Raw genomic sequence first — 23,382 nt, 5'->3', positions numbered from 1 at the left:
TTCATTGCGATAGTAAAGCTGGATACTTGATAACTGTTACATTATAAAATACATGGTATAAAAATACAATGAATTATAAACTTATTATAAAACGAAAGTTATGGAGTAAAATATGGTTAAAAACTCTTCATGTGATATTGCATATCATGAAGTCTGTTGCTGCAAGCTTGTTATATTCACTTACAGAATATAGTTCCCCTTGTGTTGATCCCTGCATCTCTAACTACCTTCTCTAATGCTATATTGAACAAGAGGCAGGCTAGGGAATCCCCTTGTCGAACTCCATTTCTAGTTATTATAGGGCTGGACAACATATTCTGAATCTTAATTTGGCATTGGGTCTTTCTCATAGTGGCTCTGACTAAGGCGATTAACTTCCATGGAATGTGCCTCTCTTCCATTGCCAGAAAAAGACTATCTCTATCTATGGAGTCATAGGCTGATTGGAAGTCAGTGAAAAGATGATGTGTTCAATTTGGAATTCATTACACTTTTCAAGGACCTGATGAATAGTGAAAATCTGATTGTTAGTTGATCTTCCTTGACGAAACGCACATTGGTAATCCCGAATTATGCCTTTCACAAAGTCACCACGATAAGATGGAGATACCATTGGTGGGGATTGATGTTGATAGGATGTACAAAAAATAATTTTGTCAGTATCAATTTTAAATATCTCTTGTTTCAAAATGTCTCAAAAATCCAGAGTGGCCAACCATGTCTTCAAAATGATATTGGTTGACATTGGGTTGAGGAAGTAGGTTATGATGGGAAGTAGAGGGAACTAGCTTGTGATTTTGTTTAATGATGATAGATTTGGTCTTAGCAGTGTTAATCTTTTGGGTTCTGCTATCATACTGTTAGTTAATTAGTGGTAATTCCGAATGCTTATGTGGTATTTCTGCCCATTTTGGTTTTTGGTTATTTATTTACTTACAGGTACAGAATGTTCCACAGCTGAAGTATGTCACTGAAGATGACCTCCATACCATTGGGATGTCAAAGCCAGAAATGCGGAGGCTAAAAAAATACTTCCAGAAACATTTCCCTCAAAATTATTTATCTAAGTTTAAAAAGGTAGGTTGTAAATTTAATTTTATATAAGAATTTATTAAAAACTGGGACTATTCTTGAAAAGTGTGATTACTAATAATGACTGGATTTAGTGTATCAACAGAATGAAGATTTGTTGGAACAGGGACCCAAGCATGATTTTTGAGGAGGTTATTTGACAGCAAAGTCTGGAGTTGGACAAGTGGCATGCAATTAATATGTATTTGATTCCATTTGCCATATATGACACAAAAATTAAAGAGTAATATGGTCATAACTTTTTTAATTCAGTAGGTTCATGTAAAAGGAAAAGAACATATAATTTTTGCATCATCATTATTTTGAGTTACAGAGGTGAGAACTCTGATTTGTTTTGGTTCTGTGAGTAGTGTAATTAAACATAGTTGGATTGGTTGATAATGACTCTGTAAGAGGACATATTTTACAACTGCTCTTATGACTAATCTGTATGTTGCACGAAAATATTAACCATTCCAGTAATTTTCATTGAGGTTTTTATGATGGTGGCCCATTTACATTACTGTTGTATTAATTTTTATAAATTAGAGAGTTTACTTAAAATTGGTGGATTGGTTGTGAAGACTGTCTAAGATATATGATTTCAGAACTGCCCTTATAATATTTTTTTGTAGATTGCCAGAAAACTTATGCATTTTAATAATTTTCTCTGAGATTTTGATTATGGTGGCCACTTTACATTATTGATGCAATTCGAGTAATTTGTGTAGATTAGGAAGTTTGCTGGCCATATCATAGTTCCAGATAACACACTTTACTGAGGAGTAATATGTGGTATGTGTCTTAACCCTGTATAGGATTTGAGGTTCTCACCATGTAGTGCACAACATTATTTCCCAGATCATAAAACTCTTCTGTTTTAAACCATATCTGTGCCAGATTTTGTTGAACATAGATATCTTATTTAAAATTTCCATGGAAACATGTAATTTGTGTTGCCTTAACTGGAACTTGATGGTTTGAACTGTAAACAGGCAGTGGAAAATATTTCTCTTCACTGATGATAGCCTACAGTAATCAAGGCAGAAGAATTTGGTTATAAGTTGACTTATCTTGGTCATAGTGTGGAAGGTTTTAGGCCTATCATATCTCAAAGCCAATCTACTATCACATGCTGCATTCCATTTTGACAGTTGAGCTCTGGCAACTAATTCATTGTGGCATAATTGTTACAGCTAATATGCAAGAAGTTCCACTGTCTAATTCCAGAAGACCGAGGTTAAGTTACTGAATGTTATTATGTTTTATTTAGATAATCTGGCTTCGCAAAGAGGAGCAGGTACCTGCACTGTGCACATTACCAGATGAGTTAATAGATAAACCTCCAATAAAAGTCCCAAATAAACACATTATACCAGCAGAAGCAATAATTGTAAACAAGGAACTGGGAACAGGGGAATTTGGAGTAGTGCAACAGGGAGTGTGGACAAATGATGGAGATAGGGTATGTATCATGAGTCCAGCCACACTTTCTTATGTGTATTAATTAAAGTAAAGTAAAAGTAAGCCGGTCATGGTAGCTGAGTGGTCTGAGGCATGTACTGTCTTCGCTCGCTTGGAAACCAGGATCGTGGGTTCGAATCCCACTCAAGGCATGGATGTTTAGTTTGTGTCTGTGTGTGTGTGTGTGTGTTTGTGTACAGGTAGAGGCCTTGCTACGAGCTGATCACCCGCCCAAGGAGTCCTACAGAATGTGTAAGATCTAGAAAAACCGAAGTGAACGTAGAAGTTCATGGAGGTAGGCCTAGGTCCACTGGGGCTGTAGTGCCAAGGAAAAATAAGTAAAAGTAAAGCTATCCCTGTACCAGGCCGTGAAGGCCCATAGGGTTGTGAGACGTTGAGGGTCCCACACTATCTAGACAATCGGCTCAAAGATGGCGGTAAGGTTGTCAGCCTTATGCGCCGGCCATGCTTTACTCCCCAGGAAAATTATTTAATTAATTCCTGGTACTCATTTCTGTTCGAGGCTGAGTAAACCCCATGGCCTAGTGCGGCTGGAAGGATTAGGTCAACTGAAAAATATCCCATGACCTCATCGGGACTTGAACCCATAACCTTCCGGCTTGTAGCATAGCCCCTCAACCAACTACGCTACCACATGTGTATTAATTATGTGAAACAAACAGTGAGGTGACTTCAAATGTAATAGCCAGTATTACGAGTTTTATTATCTGGCAGTTTTATTCTGAACTTGTTAGATTGCCCTTCTGTGTAGATTACTTTTCATGTTGCTCATTATCTCATTATTTATTTTATTGATGGTCATTGGTCTGGTTCCATATGTTCAAGTGTTGTATGTAATGCTGGTAAGGCTCATGAATGTAATGTAATATTTTATTAACCCTTATTTGCATTGAAAAATACTTAGGCAGTTGTTCCACTATCGAAACAGCAAAGGCCATGTGATCTTTTATAACAAATTATATGGACCTAAGAAGAATGGAGTGAGCAGTTTGGTATGTCACATGATGAGAAACTTTTTAATTTTAGAGGTCACATGATATTGTTAAAATGTTGGTTATGGCTAGGATGGGGAAGAGTGAGAATGCATATAGACTTTTGATGAGGAAACCTCTTAGGAAATGCCTACTTCTAAAATCAAGAAGAAGATGGGAGGATAACATTAAGATTAATCTCATGGAGCTGGGTTTTTCTATCACAGTGTTAGAGCTTGTATAACAACAGAAAATAAGTTCATAACTGACAATGTACAAGGTCAGACAAATAAGTTTTGCGACTAATTAAAAAATAAAATTTAAGAGCTGCAAATATTATCATGGAGTAATTTTTCAAAGTAATTTCTTTACAATTCTTTACAATGTTCCCAGCTCTTAGGCCATTGTTCAAAACAGTTTTTAAAATCCTGAACAGGAATATCAAAATATTTTTCTCAGATTTAATGTTCTCAGTGTCCGAGAAATGCTTTGATTTCACTGCACTCTTTGAATTGTGGAAACACCCAGAAATCAACTGGATCCAAGTCAGGAGAATACAGAGTCGTCTTTCTCTCCTAAAAACTGTGACACTCGAAGTGAATGTGCTGACATGTGGTGAAGAATCAACAAGTGATCTCTCCACAATTGCCCTAGCTTGCAGCTCATATCATCAATAAGCCTTTTCAACACCTTCATGTAAAGTTTCTAACAGTGGTCCCTTCGGGTACAAATTCAAAGTGGATGATACCCCTGATGTCGAAAAAACGGATCAACTTTATTTTGAACTTGAACTTTGAAATCTGTGGTTTCTTTGGCCTGGGGATTCATCATAAGCTGTTTTTAACATCTCTAACATTTTGGTTGGTGATTTCTGCACTTTAGCACAAAAATTCACTTTCACTCTCTGTTCCATCATATGCTTCATTTTCATGTCCGGACAAAGTTGATGACACAGAGTGATCTAACAAGCTACTGTTCAGCAAATACTGAACACAATTTAGCCAAACTTTCCATGTGAGCTCTGTCTTGTTGCATCACCTAACATTCCAAGTAACACCATTTCCAGATTGCCCGATGCAAAATTAGAAATGAGTGTCAGAACTTATTTTCCCAACCTTGTATATATGTCCATGATTTATTTAATCCGTCTTGCAGTGCATACACTCATTTATCTCCTTCTCTCCCTCGCACTACATGTTTCGGCATAATAATGCCATCTTCAGGTGCTTACTTATCCACGTCAAACCAGTTCATTGCATGCCATGTTCACACATTAAAATAACTAAAATATGTATCTATCATATGCATTGTCAAACGTTAAAAATATTAAAATTGTTCAGGATACTCACTTCGCTACGTCGCCCCTCACTACGTCAGTCACGCCCATTCTCCTTTGTTGGAGCATTCCTTCATTATCTTGTGTGTTGTGCTTTTGTTGTGTCGTGCTCCTGAGACTGCGTGTGTTATACTGTTGGGCTTCTTGGGTATGTGTGTATATATGTGTGAGATAAACAAGAATGTTAGAAACTGTGACCAAAGCATATCTGCTGTCTTGCTGCAAACAAGATTTACTTAATGGTCACTGAAAGCACTGATTCAGGGCATTAACTTTAACATGTCTTTTCTTTATGTGCAGATCCAAGTGGCTATTAAATGTCTAAGCCGTGAGCGCATGCAGAACAACCCAATCGAGTTTCTGAAAGAGGCAGCAATAATGCATGCTATTGATCATGAACATATTGTGCGACTGTATGGAGTAGTTCTGGACACCAATGCCCTCATGCTTGTATGTAAAATTCTACATTCATTGATGATTTTATTATGCATAAGATAGTATTCATTATCTGTTAGCAGTAACCAGTATCGCTGTCACTGTTGTGATTAAGGTTTATCGGCTTTAGTCAAAATATAAACCTGAAATGGTATTTTCAGATAACTGGCTAATCAGAATTATCACTTCAGTAGTAGACTTACCTGCTTTTCTCAGACCTTGTAATCTCTTCTTTCTCTGCGCTGTTCAATTTATGTGAACAAGGAGGAGGACAGTGTTGTAGGTGGAAGGGCAAATAAGATTCTAATTAGGGCTGAAGGCAGGGAATGGAAGGGGGTTAGAAAAAGTGGAAGAGGTTGGAGGCTGTGGTGGGCAGATGGTGACCAGAAGAGGGCAGATTTTTCCCTGAAAAGGGCAGCATCTGTTTTATGAAAAAAAAAAAAAAGCTGTGTATTCAGGGCTGATGGGCTGCTTGGAGAACCACCTCACAAGAAACCCTAAGGAGGTTTCTTACATTCTTTCATACATATATAAATGTTTTCAGAATGCAAAAGCGGATCATTAGAACTATTATGAATGTAAGAACTAGAGACTCATGTAGGGAACTATTCAAAAACCTAAAAATATTACCAATGTACTCACAGTATATATACTCTATAATTCTGTTTGTTGTAAATAATAGAGACCTATAGAGTTCAAACTATGAGACCCACAATCTTAATACTAGACATACCACAAATTTGCACCTTCCCACATCACGCCTAACAATCTTTCAGAAAGGACCATATTATTTTGGTATTAAGGCTTATAACCACCTGCCATCCAGAATCAAGAGTATGAGTAATGATGTGAAACTATTTAAACTGAGGCTAAAAAGATTTTTTCTTTCAAATTCTTTTTATTCCTTAGAGGAATACTTTAACCATGTATGTAATTAAAATTGGTAATTGTACCCCTGATATGTTATAATTTTATATCATTACCTAAGTATTTTGTATCAATTATTGTTTTATAATTTTGATCATTTTATGCATTGTACATTAATATAAATCTTTTAACTGTCTTAATGACAAAAGTATGTATGTAGTTTTTGTATTTGCATATTTTAATCTATTAGCTTGGGACAAAATCCATATCCCCTGGTCAGCTGTACCATAAGGATCAACGGAATGTATAAATGTAAATAAATACATTTCAGAGTTTAGATGAGCAGTTTTCATGTGTTGCTTAGGGCAGAAATCTTTCCTGTTCATGTTGTTTGATTGGAGCTGTAATGCTGCCTCTGTGAAGGTTCAGTTTATGTATCTGGATTTTACAGAGGAAATGCTGGTGTTTTGGAGCTGGGTGTGGTGCCCCAGGTTATTGCTGTGCTCTGAGTTGGCTGACTTGTCCTGATGACCAAAACAGATATGCTGGAGGCGTTTTTTGGCCATGGAGTGAATTGAATGAATGGCTTGGCTGTCCATATAGACCTGATGACACTCTCATTTGATATTGTATACTTCCATTGTCTCCAAATGAAGGTCATTCTTGACTGGCTGAAGGAAATCTGAAAATTTTCATAGCAGGATACCAACTGACTTGATTTTTTGTGTGGAAAGCTTCCAATTCATGCAATTAAAGGTGAACCCAACACAGGGCAGAAAGGCAACTAAGTCACAATCCTCTCTAGGCAGAACAACTGTTTATCAGGAAGGTTGCAAGCCTGAGAAATTCTACTGATCACTATAGTGCTCAGTCAGTCAGTCAGTCAGTCAGTCAGTCAGTCAGTCCTGTTCATCCTGTAGGCTGTCCTGGTCATGCAGAGCTCTGGCCTGCCCAGCAGAATGGAAAGTGTGGCTTGCTTTTTGGATGGATGGATGGTGGTGAGAGCCAGAGTTCAGGGGTAGGGATAGCTGTGGGAGGGTTTACTGTATACTGTATGACCCAGAGAGCCCTCAGATCTCCTATATCTAGTGTCATGTTTAGGCATAAAGACATTTTACCTTCTCACATGGTTTGTGTACTGTGGAATTTGAAAATGTAATATGAACGGAAATTTTTTTAGTGAGATTTCATTATACCTATGCCTATTAATTGTAATTGTTTAAGTTCATTTCAACAGTTGTAAACATTTTTATGGTTGAAAATTTAAAGTTAAAAATTTCGTTTTATTCATACAGTCTTTCACTGGCCTGGGTTGGTTATAGATTATGATGGGATTTGTTCATTTTGTATGTTATTCGGTGCCCAAGTAATATCTGTTTTCAGGTGACTGAATTGGCCCCACTGCGATCACTTTTGGAGTGTCTGAAGGAGCCATCCCTTCGAGCCAGCTTTCCCATTCTCTCACTTTGTGATTTTGCAATCCAGATATGTGATGGTATGCAGTATTTAGAGATGAAAAGGCTGATTCACAGGTTTGTATACAGTGCTTCCAATTGATGCACAGTTAGTAGACTTCACATTGAAATCTGTGTTATTTTCTGGGTAGTTCGCATTCTGTATTCATTTTCACACTGTGTGCAATAAAATCAAATTACTTCAGCGTTGGAGAGACCATAATTTATTCATTTTGATTTGCCTCAAGTAGGTTGAAAGTATCTATGGTCTTCCTTCTGGCCTCTTTCAACTTAGAATACAACTCTGAAAGTTGTCTGCAGACACAATAAAAATTCTTGACAACTTAATTCATATGGCAGTGTCACATTTCAGATATTTGGGTGATGATATGAAATCAAAATTTGATTCAGGAGGAAATGAAGAGGAGAGTGAATTTACATAATACTTGCTGCCATTCAGTCCAGAGCCTTTTGTCTTCTCATCTGCTGTCTTATAACCAGGGCCCAGATTATTATGACCTGATTTATAAAATGGCTGAAAAAATCCAGAAAAATGACCTAAAATATGACCCAGAAATGTATATGCAGGGCCCGGATTTTGATGACCTGAAAATATTAAAAAAATGACCTAAAGGAGAAAAGAAAGAACACTTTGCTTCCATGTTATTCACATTTCAGAAAACATATAAAGAAATATTCCCTAAAATGGCCAAAAATGACAAGAAATACCCTTAAATGTCCAAAAAATTACCCCAAAATTGAAAAAATGACCTTAAACGTAAAAATGTCAAAAAATGACAAAAATTACCTATAAAATTTACATTTCTGTAATCAGCAGCTCATATCCGAGATTTATATATTTAAGAGCATCGCATAGGATACAAGGATGACATGTCATCAAAATCCAAGCCCTGCTTATAACATAAAAATTTGAATATAGAAAACTATAATTTTGCCTGTGGTTTTGTAGGGTGCAAAACTGGTCTCTGGATTTTGGGAGGAACATAGGCTGAAGGTGTTTGAGAAAAGGGTGCTGAGGAGATTACTTGAACCAAAGAGGGATGAGAATGAAGTAACAGGAGCTTGCAGGAAACTGAATAATGAGGAGCTTCATAACTCGTACCCTTTGCCAAGTCTAATTAGAATGATGAAGTCAAGGAGGATGGGATGGGCAGGGCATGTAATGTGCATGAGGTAGAAGAGGAATGCATATAGGATTTTGGTGGGAAAGCCAGAAGGATAGAGACCACTATAAAGACATACACATAAGTGGGAGGATAATATTAAAATGATCTGAGAGAGATAGGATGGGGTGGTACCAGCTGGATTGGCTCAGGATAGAGACTGGTGGAAGGCTCTTGTGAACACTGTAATGAACATTCGGGTTCCATAAAATATTTGAAAATTTTTGAGCGACTGAGCACCTGATGACTTCTCGAGAAGGGCTCAGGTCTGTAGAGTTGGTCAGTTAGCAATATTTTTGCAAGCTTATTTGATACTCTTCCAAGAATACCATATTTTATTCCTGTTGCTATAGATTCTGCTACTGATGCACATATATATATAGGAATTTACAGTGGGATTGCACCTAAGCTGTAACTCCACAGTCCTTGGCAATGAGTGTTTCACATCTAATAGATTATCTGTGAAAATGATGTGGAACTGGTGATCTGTTGTGTGTGACTCCCCAAAGCTTGGCATGGAGTTCATGCCTGTTAAGCCCATTCATGCTTTGAGGCCTAGACTGAATCCAGCCTCAGGTGATTTAATGGTGCCATGTGGACTGCACGGATTACATGACGTTAAATTAGTGGGGAGGATACTGATAAGTGGTGGTGGAAACAAGTTTTGATGGTCACGGCCATTTATAGCACTTGTCTGGAGAGATGAAGGGACAGATTTAAATTGGTAAGCAGGTACAGATTTGGAAGGAGATGGTCATGGCCATTTGAAAGTTGTTTCTTGGCATTTACTGAGAGAGACCCAGGAGAACCACCAAAAGAGAAAGAAAACCGTCCAACATGGCCAGTAATCAACCTGAGATACAAACTGAGCATGTTGTTAATATTACTTCAACTGCTTCACCTGAGAGAGTAAGATCACACAGTACAATTGCATGGTAGGTGATGGGTTAACAGCTGACAGAAAAGTTCATTCATGTTTCCTTGTTCAGGATTCTTCAGCCTGCTGTTTTCATGTATGATGGGGTAGTTGTAGACATGGAAAACATCAGTTCAGTGATGTACTAAAATAAGTGTGAGACTCATTTTTATCATTAATCTGTGTTTTGTTATACTGTTACGTTTACATTAATTTTCCTTCAACAGGGATCTGGCTGCAAGAAATATCCTTGTGTTTTCAAAGAACAAAGTTAAGATTTCTGACTTTGGACTGTCACGTGCCCTTGGTGTAGGAAAGGATTATTATCAGACTAATTTCAATGTTAATTTGAAGCTTCCTATAGCTTGGTGAGTAGCTAATTTATACACTGAACTATCACAATGTTATGAAGTAAAAAATTTCATGTATGTCTTAATCCATGAAGGAGAATTGTTATTACTTTCATTGTCATTTTTCATCACTGTCTTTGTGAATTGACATACATACAGGTGTGCACCAGAGAGTATAAGTTATCTACGCTTTACATCAGCGTCAGATGTCTGGGCATTTGGGGTGACACTTTGGGAAATGTTTAGTTATGGATTCCAACCATGGGCTGCCCTCACAGGACATCAGATTTTAGAAGCTATTGATGAACCTAATTTCCAGGTAATTTCAAAACGATTATGCTCTTTACTCTATTTAAAATCTCAGATTTTGCAAAGTTTGTTGCAGTACAATAGTGTGAAACTCAAAATGAGTAAATAGAAACCACATTAACTTCTTAATTTCTTCTTCTCTGCACTCCCATTTGTTTTGTTGGTAATCATAAAACATAAGACAATTCTTGAGATGGCAGTGATATGTTACTTTGATTACCACCAACGTTTAGTTATAAAAGTCATTTTCTTAGGAAATGTTACACTGATCTGAGTGGGTAAAGTGAGAAGCGCATTAAAAATTTTCTAGGCAATACTTTCTATGGGAGATATAAGCATATATGAGGGTAATATTAAACTGGATCTTAGATGAACAGGGAATGAAGTTGTGAACGTGATTAAATTGGCTCAGGGAAATAGCCATTGGTGGGCATTTCTGAAGAAGGCATTGAACCTTCAGGTTCTATAAAAACAGTGCTGATGCACTCTGCCATGAAAATATACAGGGTAGTAGACTGAAGATCACACATTCTTAACTATGGTCAGCTTCATGTACCAGCTCTCGGTGTGCATTGGATAGTATGCTAGATGGGCTCAAAACCTGTCTGGACATGATGGTGAAGGGGAGAGACCTCCACTAATCGTGCAGCCCCATCACCAGTCACTTCACTGACCCACCTGATTCAGTAATATGGTGGGTTCACAGACACAGATGTATCCGTATTTACAATGGTAATTAGTTTATGAAAACTGTTGGTAAGGTGAAAATCTGTAAATTGAAAATTATATTCTCATTATTTTACATGTAAAAGTTGCACTCATTCACAAGTCCCAGAAAAATATTTTTAATGTATGTTTCAATTATAAATAAACATTAAAATAAGGACAGTATTACTTGTTTAATATATTTATTGTTGCAAATAAAACCGTACTGTTATATTCACATTTATTTTCTCATAGCTGATACAGTGCAACAATGCAACTTGTAGTCCATTTACCATGTACTCAGTGAACAACAGATTTCTGTAAAATTCTGAACAGCTGTGATAGCCCAAATTTATACAGTTACATATATAGTCAGTAAACAAAGTATCTTGCTCTATTAGCTTCTATTGTCCATTGTACATTTCAGAGGTTAGAACAACCAGAATGCTGTCCCAAAGAATATTTTAGCATCATGCTGAAATGTTGGCAGCATGATCCTAACAAGCGGCCAAGATTTGCGGATCTCATCAACATACTACCTGAGGTAATCTGATTATCTGATTTCAGTTTTACAGAGTGGAATAATTCTTATCCCTCCTCCACTGTCATGGAGACCTGATATTATGAATTTCATTCTTATGTTGTTTATCAATGACTTTATCAACTTTTCTCTCCTCTAATATTGTGTGTAGAAAGTCACAGATATACATTCTGCACCATAGAAGCTGTCCCTGTTACCTGTTGATAGTATACTGAATTGCATATTGATGCTATAATATGATGAATGTTGTCATGAATGAAGGAACAGGGAATGGACAAAAATATGGAAACACCTCATGAAATGCATGCCTGAATTTAAGTGTTTATTTTAGTGACGTTTGTAGGTGACGCTGTAATATCTGCCCCATACCACTACCTGTACAACCTCCGCAATATGTTGCAAGCTTCATTTGTTGTCGAGACAGTGTTGTATGCAGTTTTTAGTGCATCATGTCAGAGCTAACAGAATTTGAACGTGGGCAAATTGTTGGGGCCCATATGGTGGGTGCTTGCATAACCAAGGTAGCCAAGTTTTTTGGTGTTTTGTGAGGCACAGTATCCAAGATTATGACCGCATACAGGAGGACTGGAAAAACTGCATCCGATAAACACCAGCATAGATGGAAATGTGTGTAGAGTAATCGAGACAGATGAACATTGCGTAGGATTGTGACAAAAAATAAGACTACAGCTGCAAAAGTGACTGCTGAACCGAATGTCACATTCACAAACCCTATCAGCACCAAAACAGTACAAAGGGAACTCCACAAGTAGGGAATTTCTGGATGAGCTGCAGTGCCACTCATCAGTGATCAAAATGCCACTAAGAGGAGAGTGTAGTGCCATAGTGGACTATGGAGCAATGGAAGATGGTCATTTGGTCAGAGAGTCCACCTTCACACTGTTTCCGACTTCTGGCCTAGTTTACGTCTGGAGAATGCCATCCCAAGCTTACGATCCAGATTGTTTGCTGCCAAGAGTGAAACCTGGTATGGGCAGCCATATCATGGTATTCTGTTGGACCCATCATTACCCTGCAAGGTCACGTCACTGCCAATGACTGTGTGACCATTTTGGGCGACCAAGTCCATCCCATGGTGCAAACTTTGTTCCCTATTGGTAATGACATTTACCAAGACGACAGTGCCTGTGTTCACACAGCTCACATCAGCCAGGACTGGTTTTTTGAACACAAAGATGAAGTGCCACGTCTGCCATGGCCCCCACAATCACCAGATATCAGTATTATTGAGCCTCTGTGGTCTGTTTTGGAGAGCATTCTGTGTGCTTGCTATCCAGCTCCATCATCGTTAACAGAACTTGCCAATGTTTTGCAGGAAGAATGGTACAAGATTCCCTTGCAAATCACACAGGACCTCTATTTATCCATTCCAAGGAGACTGCAAGCAGTTCTGCAATACAGAGGTTGTCCTGCACCATAGTAGTCACAGTAATGTGTTTTTTGTTGGGTGTGTGAACATCCCACATTATCACACATTTCTGCAACGCTCGCTCTTCACATCACTTTTCATAGTTCTTGTTTCTGTCTTGCATCTGCAATCGGTCGGCATGTCGATTATTTGCTGCATATCTTGTTTCTCCATTTTGTAGGGTTTATAATTAAGTAACGGGTATTAACAAATTTCAATATTTTTGTCCATCCCCTGTATATTATCCACTTTTTTTTTTTTTCCAGAGGATAGAGCTGTGGTGGAAGACAGTAATAATTTTATTTTAGGTTAAGGGTTAATATCTGTGGACAGAGTAGCGTATGTAGGATTCAATTCCAGGAGGAATTTAGAAAAGTAATGAGTAATTTATAGTGAGTTCACATATTCTTTATGATTTTGAAATAAATGTTTGTTTCTTTGTCCCTAGGCCAACACTTTTTAACTGAAATATGTCAGAAGAAACAATCTTGTCCTTGTGATCTCGGATATTTTAGAAGTGGATTTAAAGTCATAACTCTCTTGCATAGGCATTTGGAAATATGGTTGCATTTTGTAAATGTGCTCAACATTTACAGTTTTGAAACTTATTTGTGTGACAGTTAACTCAGCACAAATTAAATGGCATATTTGTCGACCAAGAAATGCGATGAAGGTTCGAAAGCCTTGTGCAAAATTATTTTGATTCAAATTGAATTAGTTTGCAAGTGTTCAGATCTCCAAGTCTAGTGTTCTCTCCTACCACCTTCAGCTCTCTTGTGACATCCATGGTACTCAGAGAGACTAAAATATCTGGTATTCATTTTGAGGCTTCATATTGCTATTCTGCTATTTTGATGTGGTGTTTCCTCTTAAGCTTTTGTCTGAAATCAAGGAACACATTTGAACATAATACCTAAGAAAGATTAGTACTCCCCACACAAGGAACAAATTTATTATTTAACAATGACAAAGTGATGCAGTTCCTTAGAGCTACTTTTATCTGGCACTATGTAATGGTACATTTTGTTGGCATCTAATTCATGACACAAAACAAAATGAAAATTCCCTTACTAATCATGTCCAAATATGTGTTGATTTTGATGTCTTAAAGGTTTATGTTTGTTAAGAAACTCTACTTGTTTTACTCCCGCTTCCCATCCCCCATTCATCACATCTGTTGCCAGACTACTAGCATCCTTATTACTCCATATGGATTGTATGTATGTATATGTTTATCTTTTGTTTGCTTACAATTTATGTTAAGACATAGTGATAAATCCTCTCTGTAGTGCAAACCAGAGCAAGTACAAGCAGTGCAGGAATATGGAGATGACCTAGTGAAAGTCAAGCAACGCGAACTGCTGATGTACAGAGTTGGAGATGTGATCACTGTGCTTGACAAAGGGTAAGCAATCACTTGATAAGGATTGTTGCTAACCAGTTTGGTCTCTAAGTCTAGAATGAGTTTCATCTTAGCTGAGCTTGGGTAAGCATTCACTTGATAAAGATTGTTACTAACCAGTTTGGTCTGTAAGTCTAGAACGAGTTTCATTCTCAGCTGGACTTTGGGTAAGCATTCACTTGATAAGGATTGTTACTAACCAGTTTGATCTGTAAGTCTAGAATGAGTTTCTTTCTCAGCTGGACTTTGGATGTCTATCCTGACTAATGTTTTTATTGTTTTCCTTAGCTCTCCAGGTGAATTCATGGGTAAGGCCTTTGAGTAGGCTGTAATCACCTCGTTCCAAATCTTATGTACTTTCTGTTTGTTCATGATCATTTTCCTGCCACATTTGATGCCATGACCTCTGCAGATAAAACATTCTCATAAATTAACCCAAGGATCAATCATTGTTAACAATAAGGATTACATTACTAGGAACTGAGATGGCTCAGTCAATGTAGTGACAGGCTGCAGGCTGAATAGCTGGGAGTTGATTCCTGGTAGGGGCAAGATTTTTATCTTCTCCATAGTGTCCAAAGTGGCTGTGGAACCCACTCGGCCTCCTATTCAATGGATATTTGGAACGCTTTCCCCAGGGGTAAAGCAGCCAAGGCATGAAACTTCTCATCTCCATCTAGTGTTGAGGTCAAAAATGGTGGAGCTATACCTCTATTCCCCCATATGACTTCATGGCATAGTACTTAACTAATTAAGCACAGATGACTTTACCTTTTATTACATTATTAGTCCAGTCCAGTGAAGGGGTTAGCTCTTTCTAATGAACCCAGCAGGATAAGTGCTGCCATCTCTTTGACCTGAGGACAAGACAAATCCTGTTTCTGAAACAAGCTCTTGAGAATAGCAAGTGATGGATATAGTCAAAAAACTCAGTAATCTCAAGTGTTACTGGTATATACTATCATCAGAGCCCATTGTAATTAACTTGTTACAGTACCAATTAGATTCAGTAACCTGATACGAAGGGGGACCCAAAAATAACCAGAAACGACCTGTTGCGCGCGCATGCTTTGTAGTTACGAGTTGTGCTGCTAGGTGGTGTTAGCTGGGGGTCTCCCACGACTGTTAGTGAGCTGGCGTCAGTCTGAGTGAAGTGGTTTGTCTGTGGTGCTCTGTTGTGTGTGTTCCTGTTTGAACCCTTTGGCGATTAGTGAGATGGCCGACCAGAAGGAACAAAGAGTGTGCATGAAATTTTGCTGTCTGTTAGGGACATTATTTTCCATACGTAATGTAAGTTAAAAATGCATTAAAATACCTTCATTCTTGTGTAATTAAAAAGGTTTAAAATCAACGAAGTATTCTGATGTGAAAAACATGTGTTTCCTCTGCTCCACNTTGCCAGATTTGAAACGGGAAAACCACTCGTAGACCTGTGATTTCCCCAAAGCATCATCATTAAAGGCTTGCCGAAGCATCCCAACAGTCTCGGCTGCAGTTTTCCCTAACAGAAAGCAAAATTTCACGCACACTCTTTGTTCCTTCTGGTCAGCCATCTCACTAATCGCCAAAGGGTTGAAACAGGAACGCACACAACAGAGCACCACAGACAAACCACTTAACTCAGACTGACACCAGCTCACTAACAGTCGCAGGAGACCCCCAGCTAACACCACCTAGCAGCACAACTCGTAACTACAAAGCATGCGCGCGCAACAGGTCGTTTCCGGTTATTTTTGGGTCCCCCCTCGTATGTGAATACTATGACATAATGGTTGAAGGCAGTAATAGTGGAGCCACAAGGGGCAACCATTGCTAGGCAATGGCTTAGTAAACAAGTTTCCATGCCAGTGAATATGTAACATGATAATGTAAGAATTACTGGAAACAGTGTTTTCTATTTGGTTCATACTGAAGTTATACAAGGTGATTCACGAAGTTTTAGCCCCACTTAGGGAGAGCATTCCTGAGGTAATTTGGAACAAAAAATGTAAATATACTAATGGTATCCAACTCATAATTAAAGAGATACAGTAATTTGAAAACTGGCAAAAAATCTTTTTTTCTTCGAATTTCAGTCAAAACAAATTAGAAATACAATACAAACACTTTTTAAATCGTTAATGTTTTAGGAAAGAAGCATTCTAAAACCAAATTTTTCTTTTCAATTTCTTAATTTTGCATTGTGCAACATTTTTCATCAATTTTGTGTTACAAAATTACATTATTTTCAGCATCCCATTCTGTAAACATACCAATGGTTGCATATCACACCCTTCTATCAATCTGTTTCCTTTAAATTGTAGTGCTTTAGAAGACGACTGGATTTACATAAGATTTTCAAAATTGTCTCCCTGCACGTCAACACAGTGCATTGCACACGTATGAACCGCTCTGCCTATCTACCAACGTGCAACATTCAAACCAGTCTACCTTATCTGCTGACATAGCTGACTGGAACGTATGGTCGCCCACGCTGAAGCATAGCGCTGCATTCACATTGATGCGTTTCGAAAATCTATTGTTACTCTGTAACTATTGAAAATCAACCAAAAGTTTATAAGGAAATTTTGCAGGAAATAACCCCAGGAATATGTACCATAAGCCGGGGTAAAACTTCGTGAATCACCCTGTATAGAGAACACTTGAGCTGCAACTTGGACAGTTGCCATCATGAGTTAGTTGTGACCATGAAGAGTGTCAAGACAGTCACTAGCTGGTAAAGACATGAGTACAGAAGCTGAGGAATCTCCTTTTTTTTTTGGAAACTGTTATATAGGAATGCCTAGTGAAGACATAGAAGACTTTATTTGTCCTGAAATACTGTGCCATATAGCATGTATACCTGTAGATCTGTGACACTTTAAACCCACCTGTAATTAGGAGTTGTGAGTGTCCAATAAATCCAACTGTCAATACAAAACCTGTGTCTGGTTACTAACACATGAAAATATTGTCACATGTCCATGGTTCCTTGACAAATAATTGTGGTTTGTTAGTTTTGGTCATTGGGTTTATTGGATGTTACTACACATTTGCACTCAATTATAACAGTTCACACGTTCAACTATAAGAAGTCACACACTCTCCATGTTCTCTCATACTTCACTTCTGTCCTTTGTCTCTCTTCTGTGTGCAGTTCTGACCTTCATAAGTGCATGGCTTACTGACTAGGGAACGCTGAATTGAAAAGTTAATTCCTCCATTGTCATGAAAACATCACTTCCATTGCTGTGAGAATAAACATTTACCTGGCTGTTTAGCAATGGACACCCGCTCTGACTCAGATATTCCGGCTCTTAGGCGGCATGCCACAATATCAACACAGAAACATTAGTTATGTCTGAAGCTTATAATTTCCTGCCTGGCCATGTAACATTTGGTATCATAGAATATGGTTTACTTCTGAATGCCTTCATGAAAACGGTAAACTTTCTTTGGAATTATTGTTGCTTGGATAGGAATTCTGGATTCCTGAATAACAGCTAACCAAAATTTTACTGTAGTACACTAAATGTCATCCACTGATGTAGCGGTAGAAGCAAGGAAAATATGGAGGGTGAGTCAGTTTATGCTCATATTTTACACACTTCCTAATGAGTCAATCTGACTGATAAGGGTTGATAAGACTCTAAACTTTTCATTATTATATACAATAACACAAAAAAGACCAAAAACCCTTCTTTCTCAATTTTCATTATAATTCATAGTTGTTACACAAGTGGTCATGACAATGCAAGAGTCTGAAATATATAAGCAAAGTTTTTCAAAAGAGCGTTTATTTTGTAAGTTATCCAAATGATGAAAAACAATATTTACCCAAATGTTTTATATTTATGGTTCAGTTATTTCACGAAAAGACAATTATACTTATTTGTTATTTCCAGAATATTGCTAGTACTCAGTACACACAAACAGGACAAATTTTCTACCTCAGTAGTTCATAATTTTAAAAGGAAAATATATTTCATCTTAAACATGTTTATAGATTTCTACAAAAAGTTGTATGATTGTTTATTCAGGAGTTCTACATAGTAGTGCAGACTTTGAACTTACTACCTCTGTGGATGAGGGTCCTTGAAAAGCTGATAGTTTCTCAGATGATCATGAAATTCATCTTGTATGGAATGTGAAGAAGGTTCATTACCATGTTCATGAGGGCCTGCTACTGGACCATATCCTAAGAAACTTACTCTCTCATACCCTGCTTCTTTAAGATCCATGTTCACACTTTTGCTCCCATGTCTGAGATATGTTGTTTATTTGTGCTTTGTTCAGACTTCCATATCCAATCAAGGTCAAATAGTAACCATGCCAGAGAAGAGATAGTATTTCTCATTCAGAAAGTGCCTTGAGCAGCAGACCACAGTGGACTGCAAAGAAATGGCTGGGCTGGTTGGTTAGCCAGCAGCAGATTACTGGAAGTAAAAGCAGTATTAGTATCTTTCCATATATTCCTAGCTTTCCTGTCTCATCCATTCAGGTATTCTGGCTAAAATTCGGTGCACATTTCTCTTCTTCATATGTGTTACTTGCCTGCACCTTCTTTTCTTCTTTGATATGATCACTAGAAAATATTGAATGTGAGATTGTTTGTATGGATATATAAAGGATTGAGCAGAGGAAATGCGTGTTTTTCACATAAGCATAACTTCGTTGATTTTCAAGATAAAACCTTTTTAATTACACAAAAAGAAGGTATTATAATGCATTTAACTTACACTACGTATGGAAAAAATGTCAGTCAGATGACATCCTTCTTGCTGGACACCCATTTGGAGCCTCTCCTCAAAATTCTGCATCGCATTCTCCAACATGTCTTCTGGCACAGCTGTGATTTCTTGACGAATGGAAAGTTTCAGCTCTTGGGTCATTCATGGTCTGTTCGTGTACACTCTTGCCTTCAGGTATCCCACAAAAAGATGTCACAGACCAATGGATCAGGGGAGCGCGGGGGTCAAGAAAGACCACCGAAACAGGAGATCATATGTTGGGGGAACATGCATCGAGCAACTTCCATCGATGCTCTCACTGTGTGAGCTGTGGCACCATCCTGTTGGAACCACATTTGTCTCATGTTTACCCGACTCCTTAGGAGTTCTGGATGCAGGAAGTTGTTTAACATGTCAACGTGGCGTGCTGAAATCACTGTAACTGCAGTCTCTTGGCCCCCACCCTCCACTGATCTATCAATTTGTGACTTTTTTGTGGGAATACCTCAGGGCAAGAGTGTACACAAACAAACCAAGAGCCAAAACTTTCTATTTGTCAAGAAATCGCAGCTCTGCCAGAAGACATGTTGGAGAATGTGATGCACAATTTTGAGGAGAGGCTCCAAATGTATGTCCAGCGAGAAGGGCTGTCTTCTGTCTGACATTATTTTCCATACGTAATGTAAGTTAAAAATGCATTAAAATACCTTCATTCTTGTGTAATTAAAAAGGTTTTATCTTGAAAATCAACAAAGTATTCTGATGTGAAAAACATGTGTTTCCTCTGCTCCATCCTATATATATCATTGTAGAAGTAGATAATAGTTATGTGTTGTAAGAAATGCATAATTAGTTCTACCTAGATCTTCCCTTTGTTTCCAAAACTTAAAGTCTTGTTTGTTGATTAAGTGTTTGTTTCTTTAAATAGCCTTGTGTGTAGTCACTGTGTATTCTTGGTTTCTCTTGTGTGAGAACTCCATTGGGACTGTACATATGTTTTGTATTTACATGACATATTCCACATCCTACAGTCATTTTGACTAACTTTGGATCCATGGAATGCAATGCAATGTTATGTTATGTTCTATCTTTACTGTCTGGCAGGCCATTCCCAAATGTGAGTAACTTCTGGAAAGGCGTTCTGAACAATGGGAAGACTGGGCTGTTTAATCCTGCCTTCACAGTTGCATACTTGGGTTCCAATTTACCATCAAACAAGACTGAGTTCATCAGAGGTGGTAGGTATAAATAGATGTCATAGAATTCATATAGATATACATGATATACATTATCATAATTTGACACAGCATTTCAAATCCAGGAATCCACTTGTATAAGAAAGTGATGTAAGTAATTTAAATCTCTTTTCCCTTGCCATAGTGCTTTAGAAGAGAGTGAATAAATCCAGTACATTCTCTTTTATTCCCTTTATCTTCTATGATAGACACTACTGGTCTCTCATACATGAATGGTGAATGAACATGTCCTTCATTTGAGTTTTTCTTAAAATAAACTCTGATTCTTCATTACAGTCTAATTCATGTATATTCCCTTTGACCAAAAACAGAAGTACCTTATAAGGTGAAAGAATGTGACATTTCACATCTTTTCTATTATTCTCTGCCATGGGGATTGCATAGTGGTTGCTTCATGCATTAATGATTAACACCCAGTCAAACAGTGGTTGATTATTCATGATAATGAAACTGCATATTGTCACCTATTAATTAGACCAGAGAGGAAGAAAACTAAAGCAACAAGAGAATTGTATGCAAGGTAAATCCAGTATCCTCAGTCTCTAGTCCAGTAGTTGCTCCAAATTGTCCTCTTTTTGTTTTATAAACATTTACATCTGATCTCTTAATCAGTTAGTGATGGTGATTTCAGAGGTCTGCTGCATGGTTGAGTATTTTTATTTGATCCTGATATTAAAATGTTTAAGGAAATTAACTTTAAGACAAAGTTGGATGTTGGTTTGCAGATGGAAAAAATCCATATTCATCTCGTCGTCGTTTGCGTCCTGACATGATTTCATCCCCTCAGGGAGATTTCAAACACACAAGCCATGTTGGGTTAGATGGTGCTTACTTTGGGGATATTTCTTTTCTTGGAGGCAAGGTATGATTGTTAGAAGCACTCCGTTATACTAAGCAATGATTTAGTTCTTGTCGCTTCTTATTCACTTAAGACAAAAGGAAAATGTATTTGAATGGAGTACACATATCATATATATTCTTGTCTGTATTACACAGCTGTAATTTTGAAGTTCATTTATTACTGATACAAACTCAGTATTGCAAAACTGACATGCCATAGTGTCCTTGAGTCTGTATGTCAGTATAAACAGTTTTTGTATAGAACTGGAATAAGTTCTGGTTTTTGTTGCTAGATATCTAGTCTAAAAATTGGGGGATGCATAAAGTATGCACATAAATGTGTTAATTGATATGTATACACCAAAATTAAATTTAAATAACAATTTGTAGAGCATACCTTCTGTATCAATATTAATCTAAGTCCACTGATAGTTTCAGAGTTGAAACAGGCTGATGATCAGAACTTCCCCATTATATGACTCTTTTATGCATTTTGTTGAAAGAATGAATAGAGAAACAAGTATATGCAATAGAATATAAATTCAGCAATCCTAAGAACATGTCTTTCTTACTACCCTGCTTTTTCTGTATGTACATTAAGAAGTCTGATTCTGAAATAAAGATTATTCCTTAAGAACAGAAATGGGATTTTGTAATTAAACAGAATCTAACAATGTAGCTTTGGTTATGCTTAGTTTACTTACATTTAGCCAAGTTAATTGTTTGAATTCTAACAGTATCATCACCTGCCTCGCCAAGTTGTGACACCGTACAAGCCACAGGATGATTCTGAACATCTTGCACTGGGAAGGTCGGCTTCAGACACATCTTCTGATCGTGCTCCACTTCTCACAGGAAATGAGCCCACTAAGCTCACCTTACCCAATGGTAAGTTAGTATTACTGTAGTTGCCGTGTAAGTCGAATGCTTGTTGAAGAGGAATGGTGGCTCTCAGGATGTTTCAGTGCTGTCTTGTCATTCAAAACAAACAACAAACGTAACCTACAATAATTCATCTGAAAGTATTGAGTAAAGGAGCTCTGGGCCAGTGTTTCTTTTTCTGGTGGATATCTGTTGTATCTGAATCTAAGTTGATTCTGAATGCTGTGTGACCTAGCACTAGAAAACATGTCTGCTCAGAAAAAGTAATTTTATGAATTAATTTCATAATCTTACTAAGAAAATACATATTAGAGAACATTCTATATATTAAATTTATTGATTTAGTTTCATTCTTGAAGTAATAGCCTTTATTCAGCTTCATTAGTCTTGCTTCACCATTTTTATTGGCTGTCCCATCTTCTTTGTCTTCACATTTCCAATCTTGTCTCATATACACTTCTCACATACACTCATGTTCACTGCCAGCATTTCCTTTTCCATATCTTCCCATTCATTTCATCAGATATGCAGCACATTTTAAATCCTTGACCATCACTTCTGCAGAGATCAATTACCATGGTCTTGATCCACTGGCACACCAGTTCTGCACTGGGCTTCTTTATTGTTCCAGTGGTGACAGAGTGTGGTCCTGTGCCAGGAGCCAGCTGGAGTACAATTGTTTTGCATGGCCATTAAAAACTTGTTCATTTCAAAAATCATAGCTCTGTCATCCAGTGTTAAAGGACCTATAGATGCATCCAACATAAGTATTCCATGTTTCCCAACAGTATCCTTGATCACCTGTTCCAGACAGCTTGTAATTGGACCCCCTATCCGTTCATTTAGTCATCTGTCCCTTAGTTAGATATATGATTAGTTGCCCCATAGGCAGCCGCAGTTTAGACGCAGTTATTTTGATTCACTACCACACGTGTTGGTAGTTTTGTGCCATATGCCAACTCGGCCAGCACTAGTCACTTTCATCATTTCATTGTCTGTTGAGTTATGACGACAAATTTCAGATATGTGGCATCAGTGATATAATTGGATATACAGTAAAACTTGGTTATAGCAACATCGGTTTCTGCAACACCTTTTCTATTGCGTCAAATATTCAATTGTACGAACTAATTCCTCATAAAGCAACTGTTTTTATACCTTGCTTAGTACGACATGCACAAATGCATCAACCTCGTATGTAACGTCATTTTCATTCCTGAATTTCTCTGATATGGACATG

General features: G+C 37.6%; 1 protein-coding gene across 2 annotated transcripts in view; it reads left to right on the top strand.

Annotated features, from left to right (window-relative positions):
- Window positions 1–23,382, top strand: part of LOC111868785 (activated Cdc42 kinase-like) — a 54,388-nt gene that overhangs the window by 6,321 nt on the left and 24,685 nt on the right. For both annotated transcript variants that reach the window (XM_023859756.2, XM_023859757.2), the window contains exons 3-13: window positions 940–1,077; window positions 2,345–2,536; window positions 5,164–5,313; window positions 7,549–7,697; window positions 9,947–10,087; window positions 10,229–10,388; window positions 11,511–11,627; window positions 14,343–14,458; window positions 20,269–20,402; window positions 21,146–21,282; window positions 21,998–22,148. In XM_023859756.2, coding sequence (XP_023715524.1) covers window positions 940–1,077; window positions 2,345–2,536; window positions 5,164–5,313; window positions 7,549–7,697; window positions 9,947–10,087; window positions 10,229–10,388; window positions 11,511–11,627; window positions 14,343–14,458; window positions 20,269–20,402; window positions 21,146–21,282; window positions 21,998–22,148 — 1,585 coding nt within the window. The remainder of the gene's footprint in view (window positions 1–939; window positions 1,078–2,344; window positions 2,537–5,163; window positions 5,314–7,548; window positions 7,698–9,946; window positions 10,088–10,228; window positions 10,389–11,510; window positions 11,628–14,342; window positions 14,459–20,268; window positions 20,403–21,145; window positions 21,283–21,997; window positions 22,149–23,382) is intronic.

This window comes from Cryptotermes secundus, unplaced genomic scaffold (genome assembly GCF_002891405.2).
Source record: "Cryptotermes secundus unplaced genomic scaffold, Csec_1.0 scaffold174, whole genome shotgun sequence".
Classification (NCBI taxonomy): domain Eukaryota; kingdom Metazoa; phylum Arthropoda; class Insecta; order Blattodea; family Kalotermitidae; genus Cryptotermes; species Cryptotermes secundus.
This window is presented reverse-complemented; position numbering and strand designations above follow the sequence as displayed.